Source organism: Micropterus dolomieu, linkage group LG17 (assembly GCF_021292245.1).
Source record: "Micropterus dolomieu isolate WLL.071019.BEF.003 ecotype Adirondacks linkage group LG17, ASM2129224v1, whole genome shotgun sequence".
Classification (NCBI taxonomy): Eukaryota; Metazoa; Chordata; class Actinopteri; order Centrarchiformes; family Centrarchidae; genus Micropterus; species Micropterus dolomieu.
The window spans coordinates 18,724,138-18,747,710 of record NC_060166.1 but is presented as its reverse complement, the minus strand read 5'-3'; the positions used below and the strand labels follow the sequence as shown (position 1 = coordinate 18,747,710).

The window sequence follows — 23,573 nt, the reverse complement described above, 5'->3', positions numbered from 1 at the left end:
TTTAACTTTGTCTAAACACTGTGTTCAACTCTGTTCTGCTCTCCTGTATCATGCTACTGTAAGGATAAAGCCCGCTCACAACTGTGACAGACAGCAACAGGTTGAAGCTGCCTACAGCGTCTAAACCCCCCTCATTCTCATACATGTATACACACATCACTATCCACTGAGGTCAAGAAAAAGGGTGTATGTGCGAATGTCACACTTGAAGTGTTTTTTGTTGGGCTAGTAGTGTAAGTGTTGTCTCTTCTCCTCTCACTTCTCCATGCTGCTGTTTTAAACTCCATTTTCCACCCAACTTTCTTTTTCTTCGGCGTTTCTCTTAAATTTTTAAACCCCTCTCTCTTTTTCTTTCTCTGTAGGTATCAGAAGCATGTCCACACTTACAGAATTCTCCCAGATGAGGAAGGATTTCTGGCTGTACAGGTACAGAGAAGACACACACACACACACACACACACACACACACACGCTGCAAAAACTGTATTTGCTTCAGTAGCAGCTGGCAGGCAGAGATGCTTTTGTTGGCTCCGAGCTCTCACTCACACTCACATACACCGACAGCAGCCTCTTTGTGCCTTGTGCCTAACAGCTGTGAAGTCCCCTCCACTACCCGCCACACAGACATGCTCTGTTACACACACACACGACAACATGGTACTTCAGACTATCCATGTGGCCACATCACAGACATCTGTGTCCCTGCTTTTTTGGGGGTCTTAGCTACGACCGTGGAAAGAGAGAAATTCAAATTTTTCTTCCTGGAACTGAATATGTTCAGAAACAATGTTTACCGAAACAGTTCTTCCTGGTTTGAATTATATTTAGACAGCCGGGTCATATTTGCTTACACAACATAAAATGTGGAACAATAGCGGCCACCAGAGATTTCAACAACAGGACTACTTGTAGCCAAGGAGTTTGGGTATAATTGTTATGTTCATGCCATGTAAAAACCAACTTTTCTTCCTCTGTCTCATCCCTCCCTGATTGACTTCCTACCTCTTTCTCTCAGACATCTCAGGGTGTGCAACCTAAGCGTTTTAAGACATTACCAGAGTTGGTGTCATTGTACCTGCAGCCCAGCCAGGGTCTGGTCACCACCTTGCTTTACACTGTGGACAGAGAGGAAACCGCTGTCAGCGATGACAGGGACTATTCAGGTATCTCTAGAGCCCATACAAGCACACTCAGTGATTACCTGCTTTTTATCACATGTTAACTCTCTCTTTTCTGTGATTGGTAGATGGGGAGGATGAGAAGCCACCCCTCCCCCCTCGTTCTGCCTCCACCTCCACTCCCCCAGGACCAGACACACCTACAGACAGGTACAAAGTCTATATGAGAACTTGTTTTATTGTGTCTATTCACAATAATAAAATGCAAGCGCTACGAATCAAAGTACCAGCAGGGTTTTTTAACCAACATGTTAACCATGTGGTACCCACATACAACCACCCCACACACACACACACACACACACACACACACACACACACACACACACACACACACACACACACACACACACACACACACACACACACACAGGAAGGATGTTGCTTCACTGTTAATGTGATTGCATCATAAGTCAGCTCTGTTCATAAAAATAGTAAGCAGAGGTATCATTGATTATATAAACAAACAAAAGCTCACACTGTTCCTCTGCTGCTTTCACTGTTTCTGTTGCATGACACACACACACACCATGCAGTAAAAATGGTTACATAATAATAATACACTTGTAACTAATGTTCATTTGTAGACACGCACATTAATATCCTCCGCTCTGCCTGTGTGCCCCCCTCTGTCTGCATAATGAAGGAAAGCCACATCCTGTTGAAAACCACGTCGGAGACGATGGAAGGCTTTGATGAAGTGGGGGCTGTAGTTTGTGTGTGCATCTGTGTACAACATATTAATGAAAAAAAAAGTCTGTGCCTTCGCTCACTGAAGTGAGTAAGCTGGCTGTACGCATCATTCTGATATTCCTGTTGCAGGTAAAGGTTGCTAACTAACTGTTGCTGTAACCTTTGTCACAGTGTCAACTGTAGGTGAAATCAATGAAGTAACTTTTTTCTGTCACGGTGGTCCTCCGTTTGTCAAGTTATCAAGAAAAGAAGCATAAAATCAGCCATGGAAATTACCCGTGACACTTTCTACATATGATTCATTAAACTCTACTCTAGCACCAAAATGAGCGCAAAATATGTCATAGTTCAGAAACCATAAAGGAACAGCACATCACAGTTAATTTACACTTGGAACTTTTGTTCAGCTGGTTTGTAGACATTACATGTTTGAAATAAGGCCTTGTGTACGAAAATGTACTTCGCTTACTCGGAAGCCACAGTGTTTGGATCATATTAAAGGATTGTAAGTGCAGAAGTCTGCAAATGCAAAAGTTTAGTCTTAGTCGCAGAGGTTAAACAAAAGGGAGTGTTTTAGTTGGCCATGTTAAAAGTGGCGTATGGACTGTGAGGAAAAACAAAACTGTCAGCAGTATTTCCACTAAGGAAGGAGCACCACAGGAGGCAAACTGTAAAATGAAACAAAGAAGTTACTTTCCTTTTTTGACTAGACAATTTCAATGTTCAGGTCAGAAAGAAACAACCATAAATCTGTGACAGCCTATAATACACATTCTTTGTAAGTTGTAGAAGTGTAGTTTGGCCAGTTTGTAGGGGGCTGGGGGCATCCTGCTGGCTCACTTGGTTAAATGAGTGTGTATGTCTGTATATGTGGTTGGTAGGGTAGACATAAGTCAGCTCTCTGTTTTAGAGGAAGTGTGCAATTAAAAAAAAAAACAGTCTCCACAGATGTAGTGCTCACAGACTTATACACATGCTTTGTAGATATGGCCACTAGGAAGACAGTGTTCTGTTTTCTGATACAAGGGATGTAATTTTCTGCTGCTTGGATGTCCATTTTTAAAGTATCTGCTAAAACTTTATGGGAGTAAAAGCATAAAATTAATGTAATATAACAATTACAGAACAGACAAGAATATAGCAAACAGCATAGCAAACAATGGAAACATACAACTTGATAAAAAGCTTTAGTAGGACTTACAATGTGAATTCTGAGACAAGATAAGGATTACAGATGACAACACAGGACTTGTCTGTATAAAATGTGTAACATCAAATCACTGTAGTGCTGTTTTTATTTGTAGTTTGCTTGTACTGTAATCTGTATACTTGTGTTGTTGAAATAGGATGACTGGACTTTGTTTAAATTTTGTTTTAGTGCTCCAGCAGCTAACGGCCTGAGCACCATCTCCCACGAATACTTGAAGGGCAGCTATGCTCTGGATCTTGAGGCAGTCAAACAGGGAGCCTGCTCCCTGCCTCACCTCAACAAGACACTAGTGGCCTCCTGCAAACGCCTTAATGGGTAAGAAGGACAATCCAGTGCACATCTGTAGACACGTGTTCCACAGATACTCTCTTGTCCCTGCGTCTTCTACACAAGGCTGTTCTTTTATGTATGTGCTCGTCACTCCACTGACAGATCTATGTAAGGAGTCACAGACCGCAGAGCTGCCTGCTCCCTTGTTCTGGTCACAGTGGCATGTGTTTCACATTCAAACATCATGATAATAAATAAACTTGAAATTAAAGACCAGCTTAAATTAAAGATGTTAGAAATATAACTGAATCATCTGTGGTTCATTGTGCAGCAGCAACATGCAGACACATAGTCAGTATCTTTCCTTATACATAGATCTAAATGAAGAAGAAAACATGAGAAGGATTTAAATTTAAGTTGTGGATGTCTTTGTTTCCCCAAAACAGGGAGGTGGATAAGGTGCTGACTGGTCTGGAGATCCTGTCTAAAGTCTTTGATCAGCAGAGCGCTTTCATGGTCTCCAAGATGATCCAACAGGTACACGTTTGCCAAAACCAAAAATAGTGAAAACTTAGGCATCTCCAAAAGGGACAGCATCTGCCCTATCACGTGTACCTCTGGAAATAATGATCAGTATGTCACCCAAATTTAGACTGAATGTTCACAGGCGGTTATAGCAAAGATAGACAGACATGTGTAATTTATCAATACATTAATCAATCTTTAAAATGTACAGTATCTCACAAAAGTGAGTCCCCCCCTCACATTTTTGTAAATATTTGATTATATGTTTTCATGTGACAACACTGAAGAAATAACACTTTACTACTACTACTTTACTTTATTGTAGCAAAGTAAAGTAAAGTAGTGAGTGTACAGCTTGTATAACAGTGTAAATTTGCTGTCCCCTCAAAATAACACATCACGCAGTCATTAATGTCTAAACCGCTGGCAACAAAAGTGAGTACACCCCTCAGTGAAAATGTCCAGATTGGGCCCAAAGTGTCAATATTTTGTGTGGCCACCATTATTTTCCAGCACTGCCTTAACCCTCTTGGGCATGGAGTTCAACAGAGCTTCACAGGTTGCCACTGGAGTCTTCTTCCACTCCTCCATGACAACATCACGGAGCTGGTGGATGTTAGAGACCTTGAGCTCCTCCACCTTCCGTTTGAGGATGCCCCACAGATGCTCAATAGGGTTTAGGTCTGGAGACATGCTTGGCCAGTCCATCACCTTTACCCTCAGCTTCTTTAGCAAGACAGTGGTCGTCTTGGAGGTGTGATTGGGGTCGTTAACATGTTGGAATTCTGCCCTGCAGCCCAGTCTTTGAAGGGAGGGGATCATGCTCTGCTTCAGTAATAGCACATGTTGCAGGGCTCGACAATAACAGTGGCCTGATGGCCCGGGGCCAGTAAAAAGTAATGTCTGTTGAATTAGCAGCTCACTGGCCCAACATTACTATTAAAAATACGAAAACAAAAAAATCACATTAGAAACTCAACATCCTGCAGTTGTTTTGCAGCTCTTAGCATGCACCGTTGACCAATCAAAAGTTGTAGTGAGGTGACAAGTGGTTGTCAAATGTTATTTCTCTAATCTCAATCAAGCGGCAACCTCTGGGTCTTTAAAGTGAAACCATGAAGATGGAACTTAAACCTGCATTCTCTCTAACGGCCAGCAGGGGGCGAGTCCGCTGGCTGCAAAAAGAAGTCCGGTTCCATTAGAAATGAATGAATAGAAATGGTAAAATAACCATACTTCTCAGCTGAATTATTCCCTCAGTAAACACTTTCATTATGAATTTATGGTCTCAGTTGCTAGTTTCAAGTCTTCTTCAACATAACATGGTGTCCATTTAGTAAATTATGGTCTTATTTAAGGGGAAATAGATCAGAAAGCAGCATATGCTTTATGGCGGGACTACTTGTAATTGACATGTCGCTACCATGGCGACCTGTCATGTGGCTGTTAGCAGGGGAGAGCACGTCATATGAGTCTGTTAGTATGTTTTCTTTTAAAAGTAAATTTAGTTTTATTTTTTGTAATTTTAACATGTTTATTTTTTTTATACTCAGGATGTATTTAAAAAGGATTAAGCATGTTAACGGCATAACATAACTTATAAGTCTTTGTTTTTTTTGTAACACTGATAAATAACTTTTGGAGGAACAGTAAAAATTGTCTTCGGGTGTGGGGCCAGTTGCAAAAAAGTTTAACATTGAGCCTCGTTTTGGCATTCACAGTACCATCAGCTCTCATACAGCCCCAAGACCATGACACTCCCACCACCATGCCTGACTTGTAGGCAAGACACACTTGTCTTTGTACTCCTCACCTGGTTGCAACCACACCTTCCTTAGTCTGCTGGTCTCCAGCAAACTGATTGCGGGCTTTCTTGTACATCATCTTTAGAAAAGGCTTCCTTCCAGGACGAAAGCCATGCAGACCAATTTGATGTAGTGTGCGGCGTATGGTCTGAGCACTGACAGGCTGACCCCCCACCCCTTCAACCTCTACAATGCTGGCAGCACTCATTCGTCTATTTCCCAAAGACAACCTCTGGATATGAAGCTGAACACGTGCACTCAACTTCTTTGGTCGACCATGGTGTGGCCTGTTCTGAGTGGAACCTGTCCTGTTGAACCGCTATATGTTCTTGGCCACCACGCCGCAGCTCATTTTCAGGGTCTTTGCAATATTCTTATAGCCTAGGCCATCTTTATGTAGTGCAACCACTCTTTTTTTCAGATCCTCAGTTCTTTACCATGAGGTGCCGTGTTGAACTTCCAGTGACCAGTATGAGGGAGTTTGAGAGCGATAACACCAAATTTAACACACCCCATTCACACCTGAGACCTTGTAACACTAACGAGTCACATGACACCGGGGAGGGAAAACGGCTAATTGTGCCCAAGTTGGACATTTTCACTGAGGGGTGTACTCACTTTTGTTGCCAGCGGTTTAGACATTAATGGCTGTGTGATGTGTTATTTTGAGGGGACAGCAAATTTACACTGTTATACAAGCTGTATTTTCACTACTTTACATTGCAGTAAAGTGTAATTTCTTCAGTGTTGTCACAAGAAAAGATATAATCAAATGTTTACAACAATGTAATGGGTGTACTCACTTTTGTGAGATACTGTAGCTGGAGCCAGAAGCCGGTTAGCATGGCTTAGCATAAAGACTGGAAGCTACAGAAACAGCAAGCCTTCTGGTGTCATTTTTATACTTGGATTTTGTTTAGATTAAACAAACTAGGTATAACATGTTAAGCTAATGCTACGCTAAGATAAGCTAACTGGCTTTAGCTTAATATCATCATACAGACATAAGAGTGGTTTTAATATTCTCATCTAACTATTCCTTTAAGATTTGGTCAAGATCTTGGGTTGAAGATTAGATTTTAGGGTAAAAACAAAAGTGAAAAGGGGAGGGCAAGAACATGCTGTAAAATACTCTACAGCTGAAGATAAAAGACAAGAACCAGCGACACTGAGGAATTCACTTGTCTTACTGTAATAAGACACAATGGAAAAGTGAATTTATTCATTAATATTATTTTAAGTTACACATTATGTATCTTACTTTAAGATTGAGTTAAGTTTTTTTCTGTAATTGTTTTGTTTCAACAAAACAAACATTCACTGTGTATTTTTTACTTTGAAAACTTTAAATAGATTTACATAATGTTCATATATTGTTTGCTTCTATCTGCTGTAGGTCCTCTATTGCCTCTAAGGGTTTTACATGTATTTTATGTTATATATGTAATGTTTTTATGTATGCAGATCAACTGTGTGTGCAAGTGAGTGAGTGTGTCCGCAGGCCAGAGGCAGCATGAAAGCACAGGAACCAATGCCATGTTAGGATGCAAGTCTTTTTTTGCCCTGCTGTCAGTGTGTGTGTGTGTGTGTGTGTGTGTGTGTGTGTGTGTGTCTTGGCAGAGCATTGTATGTTGTAGCCTGGTGCACTATATCTACGGCATTGCATGTGATTTCATGAGTATGGCTCCCACAGTGGTAATTACCTTTTTAAATGTTAGATCCTGTGATGATCAAGAAAATACCTAAACAGACATCTGCAGGTTTTAGCAGCTAGAAATACCATGAATGTGGATTTAATTTTCATTAAACCCTAGGTGACCCAGATGTGATCTTTCCCTGCTGTCACAACATATGTGAACATCAGAAAATCTAGGTCACATAGGGTTACAAAGCACAGCGGTGTGTGTCCTGCTTTGCCCGTTTTCACGTCAAATTTAATCATTACACATGTATAGTTATCCAGACAGCCAGCCTCTGCCCTACTTTTGCATCCGAGAAAGAGACAGAGGTACAGACGTAAACATACAGAGAGGCAGTCTGGTCAATCAAAGAGACAGAGGAGGGGTGGGCATGGCAGACCCAGACAGTGTATGACACCAACTCCTCCGCTGCTCTGCTTTAGGAAAGAGGCAGAGAGAGAGAGACGGAGTTGCTAGGAGACCTTGCCCAATGCAAACACAGCACCATCTGCTGCAGTGAGATTTGGAGTGGGTTAGCCAAGTCGGACAGAGAGAGAAATCAGCCCAGGAGGATCATTGGAAACAACAGTAAAGGGAGAGACAGGGGAGGACAGAGGGAGGAGAGGAAGGGATAAAGGATGATAATGAAAGGTGAAAGGCTATGAGATAAGATATGGGAGTGGAGGGGAGTGGGAAAAAAAAGTAGAAGGGAGAGCAGAGGAGCAAAGAAGAGGAAAGTGAGCATGATGAGAAGCTTGATTAATGTATGACTAACAGGTGTGACTCTTACACCACCCACTCATAACCCTCCTCCACGCACACACACTAACACACACACCATTTTCACAGAAAACATTATGAGCACCATCTTTATGTTATTTTCTGTATTAAGGTGAGATGTAACGCAAGTGGAGGTGAAACCAAGCAGCTGCCACTGATGTTTTTTAACAACCAAGGAGGCGAAACCAAGCAGCTGCCACTGTTGTTTTTTAACAACCAAGGAGGCGAAACCAAGCAGCTGCCCACCCCCCCCCCCCCCCCCCCCCCCCCATAGTAACAAATGATGCACTTGTTACCATGGGGACAATAAAATGACACCATCAGACATCACCGTTCAGTCGCAGCACGCTTTGTGCCCACATTATCTGAAGATGCCTGGACAATTCACACAGCCACATCACGCGTAGTGTGAATGATGGATTTTTCTTACCATTGTAGTTATTATTGGTGTGTTATAATTAGGGAAGAATGTTATTAGCTATGCTGAAGCTGTATTCGCACTTACTATCTACAAAAAAACCGCATTAGCTAAGGTTAACATCTACGTCGCAAACAAAGCTGTAACAGCCTATGCACAGAAGATCCAATCTGATCTCTTACAGGGACTCTCAATTTTTCACATGATGCCTTACAAATCAAGACAATATAACTTTTGGAGGAAGAAATAACGTTCACAGATGAAAACAGTTCAATTCTAAACAATAAAACATAGTTCTGCTCAGTTCAAAACACTTGATGCTACAGCCACATTGTCATAGTATACTAGCAGTTTATGATAGCTAATGTCAACTAATGTTAGCTAACTATATATATTAATGTCCTGTAAAGGCCGTAACTACAGTGCATATTTGTTCAGAATTCACCTGAATGTGACTTTTTGACATTATACCGTACCATAAATATTATTATACCATAGAAATGTGTAATTTCTGGGGAAAAAACAGCATGAAAAACAAGTTACAAGAACCAGAAAAGAGGTTAAACCAAACAGCTGTGACTGTACTCCTGCTAGTTAAGGCTAGCTGTTTTTATAGCCTTAGCTGAAGCTAATTTACTCACTTTGTCCTGTTTCATGGATTTGATGCTCCAATATCTTAGTAATTAAGTCTGCAGTGCCACAAACATAAATCAAACAGTAGCTAAATCTTAAATCATAATCTAGAAAGAAAGATCAGATTAAAGTAGTTTTAGATTTAGATTTGATGTGGTTAAGCCACATTTAAATCACATATGTACATGAATTTAATTAAAGATTCATATATTAAACTTCAAATTGACAAGAGCTAACAAAGAATCAAGAAAACATTTAGTTTGTCGATACTGCGTTTTCCCTGCACTCTTAGTTCAAACATACCACAGAGTGTAACTGTTTTTCCTTATGTGAGGTGTTACAATGATTAATAATCACTCTAAAAAGGCATAAAATTATGGTTTTACAACTTTAGATGATGTCATTTTAGATAAGAGTCTTCAAACAAAACAACTTCACTGTTTGTGAGGTTACTGCTCTGTCTCTGTAAGGCAGCTGTGTATTGCAGCATTTAGCATGTGTTAGCACTGTTCAGCAAAAGCTTCAGTCTCACAGGCATAATAACCCTGATGTTGTCACCAGGGCTATCTCGAATTCAGACATCAGACTTGAAAAACAGAAAGCCAATGTTACATAGTGAAGTTTGAAAGATGCGGGCATTTACTGAGCAGGGATGATGTAACAAAAGACCCTCTTTAGTTTTCTGATGGAAAAGTAGCATCCAGTCTTGTTGGTGTTTTTCAGCCTCTGCTGCATCTATATATTTTTTTACAAAATATTGTGAGTCGCACAACTTCATTAAGGTGCGATGCTAAATCATCAGAGTCATCCTTTAAAGCGCATGACACCCAATATCAAGGTCTAAGTTACATGAGAAGAAACAAACTCTATATTCCATACAGATATCAAGGTGCATTTTATTAGATGAAGATCCAATGATATATAGTCAACATCAGCATCCTCCTTTACAAAAGACATTAAAATTGAAACATTTTCAGTAAAAAAGTAGTATCGTACAGCCAATGTGGGGTACCAGAGAGAAAGCATGACATGACCTAAATCATATTCATTCATCAATGTATGGATCATAGATAAAACACAATACATTAACACTATTTACAGTCTGTAACACAGAGGTTGACATGAATGGTAATCCTCATGGTGAATACAGTAAATAGAATATATTTATATATTAAGATCTTTTGTTTACAAAATCATAATGCATTATATATATGACAGAGAAAGGCTATCCACAACCTTGGCTTTCAGCTATACATACCCAGTTATTTTGCAACACTTTGCCCAAGCAAAATTAGATCTTTTGTTTGGTCAATTTATTGTTTATGGGTGGGTTCTTTGGTTGTGCTGGGTTTGATGTCGCAGCCTCCGACTGAGCACTCAGCTGCTGCGTGTTACTGAAAAGAGTTATCTGTTTATGTTTGGTTGTAACCGGAGATTATTGATTAGGACTCTCCATATACAGGGCAACGTCTTGAGCAATGTTTGCAACAAGGGGAAACTACAGGGCAACTAATTGTACCTTTCTAAGCCATGATCATATTTAATCTGTGATGCTTTTGTGCCATTGCAGAAGGATCTCACAGCTCAAATGGACTGAGACGAAATTGATGTGATGTTGTATTACAGCATAAGGTTTCATTGCAAATTTAATAGATGCAAAATTTTCTTTTCACAAACAAACGTGATAAGGAACAAGCTCAAAAGTGTTCTGAACACTGGTTTTACTTAATGCATGCATAAACGTTGCATTTCCACGGGATAGATGGCAGCTATAATGGATTCTCTCATTTGAAAGTAATACATTTCCATCAGAGAATAACGCATTACATTAGGCAGGATCCTGGCTTTAGCAAAGAAAAGTTAGCATCAGGGTACCTGAGCAATGCTTCCCATTAATGTTGCCTCAAATATTACCCATCATGTCATATCACCATATGTCATAACTCGAAGGCTCATGATGCATGAGGAATATTTAGTAAACTATCTGAGGTGAGCAAAATATGAAAAAGTAAAATAATCTTAAATTTGTTGGTACAAAACAATAAGTAGGTCTATCTAGAACGTTGCCCAGTAAGTTTGTTATAATGCTTTGTGAAGGCCAGGTAGTTAAGATCAGTGTAACTAGCAGTTGAACAGTAGTCATCCCAGACTGAAAGAGAGCGTACGAGTGATAGGTATTACCTTTTATACATATGTATCTATAATACACACCTCCGAGGTCATGTATATACCTCATAACTTCAGTAAAAGTAATAACTTTCTTTTGGTGTTTTTTTTTTTTGTTTTACTATTTGCATTTGCCCTTGGCCCATGAAACCAGTCATGCATTGGCCATTAATTTGTCAGTTTCTTCAAATCAAACTGTTTTGCATGATAGCAGGGGCAATATTTGTCTGACTAAGCATTAGTTGCCCCAACCCACCCCCAACCCCAAGTTTGCAGAGCCTCGTCACCTTTGCTCATCAACCTTCAACAGCAGAAAGATGCTCACAGTGCTCGCAAACCTTTGGGAATCCCAGCCAAAGTTGTTCACCTGAGACACGCTTATGTTGTGTAATTCTATCTGGCCATGTGACAAAGGGGGACGCAGCGATGCGTCCGCCAACACCAGACGTACACGGGAAGGATCAGCAGATCACTTTACACGACTTGTTGTATTGAAGGATGAATAAAAACCCGGGGGAGCTGCTTTGCTGCTGCGAGGGCAAATTCCTGTGAGGTTTTAGGACAAGCTGGTGGCTGTCTGTCTGTATCTCTTTCACTCTCAGCCCACCCTGCCCATCCTGAGCTGCATCACTGGCAAGACATGGAATGGATCCTAGCAAGAAGCCATCAGAGCCACCGCATAAGTGGATCAGGATCGTCCTCTCCCCACCATGTTGAGTGAGCGGCCTGGTGGGGAGGCAATCCCTGCACCCACCCCCTGCAACAACCCAACACCCATGTGCTCAGGCCTCCGTGCCAAGCCTCGGCGCCAGGCCTCATCACTGGCCCAGCTGGCATGGCCCCGATCAGCTGGATTTGCTATAATCATCTTAGGTCATCTCATTCAAGCTGAGGACGGAGTGAATGCCTGTCAGCTCTTCAACGAAGGCCAATGAACCCCAACAGGCCTGCCCAACTGGCCTCTTTCTGGCTAATTTTCCAATGACCTGTTAAAAACTGGTTTTAACATTACTGGAATACTTCACACAATGAAGAGGTCTCCCAGCATGTATAGAAATGTTGCCGCCCTTTTAAGAGCTGTCAAATCATGTTTCAGTAAAAAACAAACGTGAAAGTGAGACATCTTCTCTTGCTGGCAGGTCACCTAGTTCTGCTAGCTGCGTCCAAGTCTGTCTAGTCTGTCTCTCTGTCAAGCTGGGATGTCAGGGGCCTTGAAGTGTGTGTGTGTGTGTGTGTGTGTGTGTGTGTGTGTGTGTGTGTGTGCGTGTGTGTGTGTGTGTGTGTGTGTGTGTGTGTGTGTGTGTGTGTGTGTGTGTGTGTGTGTGTGTCTGGTGTGTACATCAAGAGGCGCGGCAGGGAGGGATGGGCAGAGAGTTACAGAGGTTAATGGTAAATCAGCCAAACCAAAGTCACACACTCAACCACCACACATGACCCCCCTGCCACTCCCCCACTTCCATCTATCCAGTCATCCAGCCACCCCCACCCCCCCACCCCTTCCCTCTGTTGCGGTCGTGTCCCGGCTGCTCGTCCGTCAGTCCCAGCCGTTGTCCTTGATCATGTGGGCCAGCTCGATGATGAACTTGCCCTCTTTATACTTCTGACTGCTCTCAAAGGCATGTTCCTGGAGGGTGTGGCAGACAGACAGCATTTAAATCTAACAACAGTTCCACGGATAATAATAACAAGTTAATATTTCTGAAAAAGACATACGTAGCTTAGAAAACTGCTCATGACAGTCTTCAGCTGTATATGAAAATCCTTGACTCAATCCTGGCCTGTCTGCTACTGGCACTTTGGAAGCTGGTTATATAACCGTCAGTCACTAAACACTGCACAACAGCCTGCAGAACCAAAATTCTGACTGGACTGGATCATCACATCTTGGCAGAAATGTGTCTCTCACCACTAAGAAACTGCAAAAAAACAAAAGGCCACAGGTTTGAGCCCCGCAGCAGCCAACACAGATGTAGCCTGCTGTAATTATGCAGGCTATAACATGCATTTCTACTGTTAACTGTGTAATCCAAAATTCCTCTGAAAAATATGAATGGGATTTCTAAGAAATGTCAGCTAAAGCTGCACAGAAGCTTTCTAGCTGTACTTAGTGTTATTCTATTAAGTAACATAAACTATCATCTTCATTATTCATTTTCACCTTGTATTTATTTGTTTTTCCTGTTGGCTGCAACTGTCATTTGCCTAGCTTATTGAGATACTGTAAACCAGTAAGCGAATCAAGTAATAGAGTGACTAAAAGTTAATAAATACCAAAATATCAACATTCATGACGCCAGGTGTCACCCACCAAGCAAGCAAGCAAGTTTTTCTAATGGCTAAAACTATGAGGTTTTATTCGGCTAAATATTTGAAAAACAAATGTCATTCAGATCAGCCTCAGCTGTGTGAGTGCAATTTGTGTGTCATGCTAATGAGCAAAAGTTAGCATGCTAACACGCTAAACTAAGATGCTGAGCATAGTAAACATTGTATCTGCTTAACATCAGTATGTTAGCATAGTCATTGTGAGCATTTTAGCATGACAACGTTCGCATTTAGCTCAAAGTTCAGCCCCACAGAGTTTATAGCGCAGTAGTAAACTAGTAAACGCCACAGCTAATTTTCTGTCTTCTAATATATGTCTTTATGGGGATTTTTACAAGTGATGTTTCAACTAAAAGAGGTTTAAACAGGAGTGTGTTAGTTTTTAAAGAACAGATGTCTCTCATGGTGGCCACGTGATCATGCTCAGCTGTGGCGTCTGCTGCTTGCTAATCCAACCTCAGTTTGTTCCAGTTCCAGCTACCATATACCCAAATTTGGATTTTTTGGTCCCCAGTAACTGACAATAATACCAGCAAGCAGTAAAGCCAAGCCCCAAATTAAGAAAGGTCTCTTTGGAAACATAGACTCTTTTTAAAGGATGTATTTTCTATTTATACAGTCCTTAAAAAAACACCGAATTCATAATGGGACTCATTTTGACACAGCTCTTTAAAAAAAATCTTTTCCATAAAAAAACATTCACAAAATGACAACTTCTGCTTCCATTAACAACCTTGTGTTCTTGCTCAAAAGCCACTCACTCACTGTAAGCCTCTCTTGAAAACAGTGTCAGAGAGTAGGCTGATACACATTTTCTTCTGTACCTTGTTTTGTCTTTGGTTATTTTGGTTCAGGGCTGCAGAGGCGCTTTATCAGATTCTCGGTTTAGAAGTGCAGTAGGTCAAGCCTCTCAATAGAACGGCTGACAGCTTTGACGGCTGTAGAAAATCAATACTGCTGCCGCTGATATTAATGGTAGCCATCCTATCTGGTGTCTGTGTGCTCTTGTGTGCATGTTTTCTCTGCCTTGTGGGGTCCTGACAGGAATAGAAACTACCCAGAAAAGTGTCTACTTTTGAAGCTGGTCCACCAGGTGTTTACCAGGCATCATAAGGAAAATTGTTATTTTTAGGCTGGAAGGTTAGAGAATCAGGTTTAAGGTTAGACACGTAGCGGTGAATGTTACAGTTAGAGGTTAGGCAAAGAGCGATGGTCAATGAAGGAAAACAACAAGGATGTTGTGTGTGTACGTGTGTGAGTGTTAACCCCTTAAGGATGCAGTCACGTGCCCTATAGTGTAAACTCGCACCTCCATGCTGACAGGGTTCACCGGTGACAGCTGCACATGCTCAGCTCTGTTGGTATATGAAGACAGCTAACATGTGTGGATCCTGTTGAGTTCTAAAATGTTGAGACCTAATATACCACCTGTACTAAATACAACCAGCACATGTATTTTGACATATTTATCACAGCTTCACAGAGACTTGACTGTAGACGTAGCTCTAATGTTAGCCAAAGCTACACAGTGAGGCTGTCAATGTTATTTTTACTCTGAAACTGTTTAAATCATCATTATTAACACGGCTATGATGAAATCAGAAATTTGAACTGCAGCATAAGTCAACATCTACTGTTAAAACCTAAAAAATATATGTATGCAAATCTTCAGATCTGAGTGACAAATGAAATGAAAACCAGATGTTTTTCACTTCCACAAAATATTAAATACTCGTCACAGGTCACATAAGATAAACAAAGACTTCTCCTTCTTGTCTCCATGTGTCTGGAAAAATGTATCTCATAATTAACTGAGCCCACAGCCGTACCACTGCACTGACCCCAAGAGAAGCGGAGGTGCAAATATAATTAGGGTGCTAATAAAATCAGGGTGTGCTATAAGAAGGGCCTCCCAGTTTATCGTCCTCTAACCTTGGATGCAGTTTGTGGTGCTGTGCATCAAATCAGCCAAGGACACTTACGTATTTCCAGCCCAGGGTCGTCTTGCAGTTCTCACAGTAGATATCCGCTACAGCATGCAGGCCTGTGAGCAGAACTCTCTCCTCTGCAGGGCCACACCCGACGTTCACCCTGAGAGAAGGAGAATGGGTTTGTGGGGAGGAAAGTAGAGAGACACAAGCAGAGACAAAAGTAAAGTATTCTGTATTGTGCAAGTGGCTCAAGTTGCTTACTGTACGATGTGCTGAGAGTGAGTCACTGCCTCACACCCACTCACACAGCGCATGCTGATAGGGCAGCGGGGGGAGCATAGATTCAAACAGCCTAATTTTCACAGTCAATTCAGTTGATAATCACAGAGCTCCGAGCCACAGGCTGGTTCCGTCTACATCTTCAAAAACAACACATCTACTCTGTGGAACAATATGCAGCATGTGCTCTAAGTCCAGCATGCAGGACAATTTTTTCTAACACATAAAATCGACTGCGAAAGCCATTTGCGAACAGGTGGGTTGAAATGCTTTTAAGTGGACTACTCACACTGAGTTGAACAGGTAGGCTCTGCCTTGGCTGCCCTGGAACGACTGCAGAGACAAGATGAGACACAGATGAAATGGTTTAAACATGAATGTACCCTTTCATACAGTGTAATAACTATAAAATGACACAAGCATGCTATTATGTTGCCATCAAATAAGAGCCCTGATTTGGTTTCTTTATAAATACGGCAACATGCTGATTGAAGACAGGCTTTTGCTTTAATAGCAGCTCTTATTTTAAAACCTGCAGACAAAATCCATTCTAATATCTACTATAAAATAGTGTGTAGCCAATGTGCTGCTGATAGGCTCAGGGTTGACTAATGCATAAGTAGCTTTATGACTAGCAATGCAGTTATTTTTCTTGCAGGCCTTTATTTACAACACAAAAGCTGCAATTAAACAGATTTACGTAGTGCAGCTGTGTTACGATTGGCAGAAGGCCTTTGTGTACAGGTGAGCAGTGTTTTCATTATCACATGTGGAAAAAGTGATAGTGAATTCATAATCCAATTCACAAGCCAGCTTATAACATAATCCATCCACAGGCAACGGTGTGGCAGCGGCTGACAGACATACAGGGGTTCAACCTGCTTTTATTTTTATAATTCCTCATCCATTCTCTGTCACTTGCTGTCAACCCTTATAAATTATATTCTATACTACACAAAATTGCTTGTTTTTGCAGTAAAACAACATTACCTGTGATAAAACAAAACATGAAGTAAAGTACATCTGCCTGCAAATCCCAAGTCAGCTTTCTTTTTCAGTCTGTAATAATTAGCTGCCTGAATGTAAGTACTGTCCTAATGTTGGTAAAAATGAGTCAAGTCACCGGAGTAGAGGGCCGCTGTTGCCGTCAGTTACCTTGGAGATGAGCTCGTCGTGGTTGGCCAGGTGAGCTCGGCAGTGGATGCAGCTGTAGGTTCGGTGGCAGCTCGGCAGATATGCCTGGAAGGTCTTGGAGCGCGTCATTCTGACCATGGGCGGGGTTGGCGGGCGGTGCAAGAAGGGACTGCCAGCCCAGGTCGGCTCACAGGGGAAGCACCGCAACACACAGGTGAGGGCCGTGGTGGGCGGTGGGTTGGGAGGTGAACACCTGAGCACAGGGAGGATAAAGGAGCAGTGAATGTTGGTGTATATTTTTGCTCTCCAACCTGCTTGCGTCTGTGAAACTCTTAAAACCTCAAAAAGCTACGCTGTGACGAGACATCATGCATTATTGATGAGCCTGTATTCCAGTCTTAGTCATTAAGTTTCACATTTCAGGTTCAAGCTGAACCTCTGGAGCTGAAAAATTAAGCCAACGTGGAAGTGCCAAAAACTGCAGTTAATCAGATGACCACTTGAAGCTGGCTCCAAAAGCAAGCCACTCTCATAGACCCGTGTTAAAATGCCCAACTTTACAGGAGAAATAAACACATGTACAGCCTGGTACAAAAAACTATTTTGTCTCTATTCCTAATTTTCCCCTTCATGACAACTGGCAGATTTGAACTTATTCGTTTAAATTATATTAAATTATGCATAATTAAGGACAGGACTCTTTGAGCAACAGGTGGGTGCTCTCTCAGGTGGCTAGACGCTAGGTGGTTCAGCAAGCAGGCTTCATTTGTCCCGCCTCAGCTCCATCTCTTTGTCCATTTTTGGATAAGCCAGACTCAGGCCACCACCACATATCGAGGGGACAGTTTGGGCTACAGAAGCAGGAACAGACAAAACATTCATAATAACTATTTTGAAAACTGCTTAGTTTAGTAACATTTTGCCATGCAAGCAGCGTAGCTCTAGGGATGAAAATGTTGGTCAGTCCTCCACTTTGGTCAAGATTAGGGTGGAACGATTTTGAAAAACTAATTTTAATAATATTTAACTGATTTTGAAAAACTAATTTTAATAATATTTGACTGATATTGCAATTGGTCTATGCTTTGCGATATTATTATCATTATTCTCATTTTCATTAAAAAACATAATGATTATGGTGCGATTTTTGGGGGGATGTGTACCAAACAAAGAAGTTTTTTCAAGTCGGTAGAATATAATGTGATTGGCCAGGATGTATCTGCAGCACCACAATATTCAATTAAAAATGGTATTTTCAAAACACATTTCAAATTTAACAAATATTGCACCTCCTGCAATTTGAAAATTGAAGTAGGTCGTAGGTGATTTCGAAATAATTTCGATTGATTGTTCAGCCCTAGTCCACACTGAAATATCTCAACAACTACAGGATGAATTGCCATGACATTTTGTACAGACATTCATCGTTCTCAGAGGATGAATCCTACTGACTTGGTGATACACTGACTTTTCCTCTAGATGCCACCATTAGGGCAAAATTTAAACTTGCAGCTATCTGCAGATTTTGTTTATGACTTAAGACCTGCAAAACTAATGACGTACCCATCAGCTGTTACTAATGTTAGCATGCTAACATGCTAAACTAAGATGAACATGGTAAACACTATACCTGCTAAACATCAGCATGTTAGCATTTTGGTTGTGAGAGTGTTAGCATACTGACATTTGCATGTAGCACAACTTTACAGAGCTGCTAGCATTGCGGTTGACTCAGCTGTAGACATGTTCATGCTTCTCAAATGAGGATATGCTACTTTTCCGTTTTATACCAGACCGTTGATCAGACATTTTTAAATGGCAGCTTGAAGACTATATTCTGCCATTTTATAGACCCAACAATTAATGAATTAATTGATTAGGCAGAAAATGAAAACAATAATTTGTTGCAGCTGTCTCTATTAATGTGTTGTCAAACCATTCTGCACTGACTCCGGTTCAATACAGTACACATGCAGCTAGCTCACATTCTGTGTTTAAGTCTATGAGGCTGCGGAGATAATCTGCTTAGCCTAGCACAACTGTGAGGATCGTGCTCTGCTCACTCCATGATATCAAATAGACCGAGCCCTTAAAATACTTCTGCTGGTGTGCCCTGGTGACTGAGGAGATTAGTGAGCTGGCCTGGGAACACATCCCAGAGGCTTGGGGCCAGGAGGACAGGAGTATGCTATGACTAACTGTACAGGAGAAACTATATGGTTCAGGGCCTGTGATCTCTTTTCCCTTGTGGTGCAGTTATAACATTTGTGGTTTTATTACCTAATGCAACTTTAATTGCCATTTCAGCACTGGTGCTAAACAAAACATATCACAACATTTAATCTAGTTTTATTCCCCAGTGCTTCTTTTCATAACGTTTTTGAGGAACCTCACTAAACTGTATATACAGCCTTTATTGTCTAGCTGCCTATTTCTAATTGAAGTAATAAACATGACCTTTCTAACTAAATAAAACAAATCATTTCAAGTGTCTACTATAAGTTAAGACTTAATTCCATTCCTTAGTTCCATTCTGTCTCCTCTCCTTCCTGTCCGTCTTTACTGAACCATCTGGAAAAACTAATAAAATACTGAATGGGAGCAGCAGGAGACCTCTGTGAGTTCAGGACAAACAGGAGAGAGTGAGTGAGAGGCCTCCTAACTGCTCTGCAATATGATTGTTTTTAGTGTTGGATGGAGGCTGATAAAGGCTCCAGTGCTGATGGGAAGGACCGGAGGATATAAATAAATAAGGCAGTGAGACGTGCCCTTGTTTTCTCTCCCCTGACTCGGTGCCAGCGGCGTGGGATTGGGGCACAAAGACACGCTCAGTACAGTTGTCAGAGCTGACCCCTGACACACACACACACACACACACACACACACACACACACACACACACACACACACACACACCCGATGTTTAACCCAAAGCATGTTTTATCCTCACGGCCATTTCAGGACTAAGGACAAGGAAGACGTTGATGTAGCATCCAGAGATATGTTCAAAATATTTATTATTATTAGATTAGATTAGTGGATTAATAACAATTTTAAAAATTGTCCAGCAAACTTTTACAAGCCCTCACTTTTGATCGCTGAAAGTCTTCTACCATATTAAATTAAATATATTTTTGTTCGTAAGACAAAACAAGCAATTCAAAGATGTCGTTTGGGCTTTTAACAAAATGTGACAGATGTTTTATTTTTACTATTTTCTGACATTTTATAGACCAAAGGATTGATCTGGAAAACCTCTCAAATTTGCACAAGTTGCCTGATTACAGCTCAGTAATTAGTATAAGGCACTGCAGGTAATCTAGGAGTGTAAGCTTCAAATTTAATTACATTAAATTTAAGTGTCTTCTCCTTCCAAGCCAGCATTTGCTATAGGTCACTCAGGGTAAAGGTACCAGCTAAACCTCTAACACATAAATCTGATGTGTAGACGAGAACCTATCCATCACAGGAAAGGCTCTGTGGGATGCTGTTACAGTTAACCGATGTACAGTGTGTCATGATAATAACGTGTCCTTAATGGACAGTCAACAGCAGTGCTGGTTTACAGTATTGCATGTTACACATTTAGTGAAGAGTTATATTATTTCCGAAGAATCACTTCACTACAGCTATAACAGCAGAGCACCAGTGCATGTGAGGGGCTTGGGATGAAAACCAAAACCTCTTACTAACATGACTAAAAATGTGTTTTATGATTGCAAATATATAATATCTTTGGGTTTTTGGACTAACGGACAGACAAAACAAGACATTTTCAGACTCTGGGAACCTGTGACAAGCATTTGGCCATGATATTTCTTTGACACTGTATATAACATGACGGCCTAAATTATAACATTATCAAAAGCTTATTTTGTTTATTTCAACGTTGAAAAAAAATTAATAAGGACATAAGCAACTGTAAAGACAAGAAGGCCACTGAACATAAAGTACACAACATATTTAAGAGAAAGCAGCTACGGGCTTTAGCTTTTAGAGGCTGGACTATGACGCTGTTGACATTTTATGACAATTAACATTGTTTGTGGGAACCAGAGTGCTGATGTTTATCTGGGCTGCTTTGCACACACAAAAAAACAACTCTTTGACAGAATAACAAATTGCATAAATGATCAGATGACTACAGGAACTGATTGCAGCGATCCACACAGGCTCCAACAGCAGAAAATGTTATCAAAGCTGTCAGAATGCAGAGTGCCGGCATAACCTCAGTGTGCGTCTTTGGTGTTTATCTTTCAGTCTGCTTGTGTGTGTTTTCTCTCCGTCTGTCCCCATGCGTCTCAGCCTGTGTGTATATTTGTTTTTTTCTCTGCTGCCGCTCTGTCCATTCATCAGTTCTGCCGCGGGTCGTTTGAGGTCACTGAGCTGTCCATTCTGGTCATTTCTGGGTGTCATCACAAAGGGCTACGTGCCACAAGTCTCAACAGCCAAAAGGGCCCTTGTATCCCGACAAAAAAACCTTTGTTATGTAACGAACTGATTCTGCCGCTGCTGATGCTGTTTCTGACAATGATCGCGAGCAGTAGAAAGACAGGGGCTGTGGGGGTGGGGGGCTGGAGAGTCAGACGGGAATGGGTAGAAAGAAAGAAGGAAGAAGCAGTGTGTGTCCCTACAGTATTGGAAGAGCTGCGTGTCCTATACTGCCCACAAGCTGCACCAACACGGTTTCTGTACTTCATGTACTTCATCCTGCTCTCCATTCAGTCTTAAACCAAGGCCAACGCAATACAGCAGCATGACATCACTGACAAGAGGAGAAAAAAAACTCTCCCCCCATATCAGATCTCACTGATGAAGCAATGCTCCTGCATCCCAGGTGTGGGTGTCTGGTTACGTTTGCTATGTTTTATCTGCAATCACTTATAATTTTCTTCTGTCTGTCTCTTGTTTTGTCCTCTTTGGAGAGGAAGGCAGCTTGTTTTAAGGTGCTTCAGACACTTATACTTGTGTTTTTCCTTACAGAATTTTAATAGAAGACCTGAAGGAAACACGCTTTCAACGCTCAGTATTTTGCTTGTTCATTGTGGGTATAACTTATATATTCCTAACTCATATTCACACATGATTTCTATTGCGTGTGGCTGTCAGATGATAAACAGTGAACAGCATATTAAAAAAGCAACCACAAAAAAAAACAAAGTGGGTGATGTGAAAAAGAGCCCTGCGAAACTGTGGGCACAACACACTGTACACCACTTTTGCTTATGTACACAAGTCCTGTCTGTGAAGGATCACCTTTCAAGGCCTGCAACTCTCTGAACACCATCTTCGATTCCTGCCTATCGAATCCTCACATGATCAATAACTATCCACATACATGCTCTGTAATGAAAATAGATTTTCAAAATAAAGAAAAAGTGTTTGCTCTCAAACTGTTGTGGTGTGGATTCTGGTGGACTTTAGTAGATTTGGGGGAGGGGGGGTCAAATGCAGCATTTCCACTTACTTAACTGTCAGTGAGATGGGATGGAATAGTAGAGTGACCTTAGAGCCTGATCACCTGTGTAACACATCAATAAATACACAAACACGTTAAGGGGTTTATTATGTGAGTGTGATTTAGTGGTATGAATCAGGTCACAGGCAGTGGCGCACTTCATCTGGGGCAGAACTTCAGCCACCACACGGAGGACAGATGGCGGGGATGCCTCAGCTCAGCAACGGTGAAAACACACACACGTGCACAGAAGCACGCACGCACCACCCAGTCTGAAAACCTTTAACGTCTGCAATGACTTTGACAGATCGATGAGAGTCAAGTGATTGTCGTCAGAGTTTATGATCACATGAGCGCAATACACGATAACCCGCATTGATCAACGCTGACGTGCACCATCACGACCAAGCGCGCGCGCACGGAGATGATGGCGCATACGTGCAGGACTGCCACCACAAACAGCATGTGTCCTAATAATAACCATCAGATACTGTAGCTCCACTGCAAAGCAGACCTCAGCATCCCATCCACATCCAAGAAAACACCAGTCCAGGCATTAAAAAAATACTTTTGACAATGTCAACGCATGTTGACGGGAAACAAAACCATAAACTTGTTGTTTTACTGTATTATGTATAGGTACCTGCAGTCTATGTTAAAAGTTGCCTATGTTAAGTATTTGACAAGCTGTACATCACTATATGGACGCAGAAATAAGCTTCATGGGCCAATATGAAAACAGTGCGTGACAACAAATGCACCACACTGAAAAATAACGTAGAGGAAATCATTTTACCTCTGAGGGGAAGAAAAAGCGGATATCCACGTAGTCTAAAAAATGTCGCACCTCCTCGTTTTCCTCGTGGCAGTGCCAATCCTAAACCCCCTTTCGCATTCCTTCCCAGGCAAATTTCTTCTTCTCGCTGGCCCTGGTAAGTCCTGCAGAGACGCAATGTTTTGACGCGCAAAAATACCCAGCGGAGTTTAGAGGAGGCAGGGAGATAGAGCGAGAGAGAGAGAGAGTGACGAAACAGCCAGCCGGAGCAAGAGGCTTCACTTCCTCCCACTTCCGTGTTCGCAGAAAAACCG

The 23,573-nt window shown here is 41.5% G+C and overlaps 2 protein-coding genes across 3 annotated transcripts in view; one reads left to right on the top strand and one right to left on the bottom strand.

Moving 5' to 3' along the window:
• LOC123986090 (phosphatidylinositol 3,4,5-trisphosphate 5-phosphatase 2A-like) overlaps positions 1–23,573 on the top strand; it is a 50,398-nt gene that overhangs the window by 995 nt on the left and 25,830 nt on the right. Inside the window, exons 2-6 of the mRNA XM_046074170.1 lie at positions 363–426; positions 1,016–1,163; positions 1,247–1,328; positions 3,250–3,396; positions 3,798–3,888. Coding sequence (XP_045930126.1) covers positions 363–426; positions 1,016–1,163; positions 1,247–1,328; positions 3,250–3,396; positions 3,798–3,888 — 532 coding nt within the window. The remainder of the gene's footprint in view (positions 1–362; positions 427–1,015; positions 1,164–1,246; positions 1,329–3,249; positions 3,397–3,797; positions 3,889–23,573) is intronic.
• On the bottom strand, positions 12,854–23,466 carry ypel2b (yippee-like 2b). Of its 2 annotated transcripts, XR_006828833.1 has the most exons (6): positions 23,281–23,466; positions 17,048–17,279; positions 16,182–16,225; positions 15,665–15,773; positions 13,071–13,273; positions 12,876–12,981 (listed from the first exon to the last, which is right to left on the bottom strand). XR_006828833.1 is itself a non-coding variant. In XM_046074474.1 (5 exons), the coding sequence occupies exons 2-5, from the start codon at positions 17,162–17,164 to the stop codon at positions 12,892–12,894; spliced, it is 360 nt and encodes a 119-aa protein (XP_045930430.1). In that variant the 5' UTR covers positions 17,165–17,279; positions 23,281–23,466; the 3' UTR covers positions 12,854–12,891. The 2 variants fall into 2 exon arrangements, 1 of the variants encoding a protein (XP_045930430.1); XM_046074474.1 differs by lacking the exon at positions 13,071–13,273 and having other exon boundaries at positions 12,854–12,981.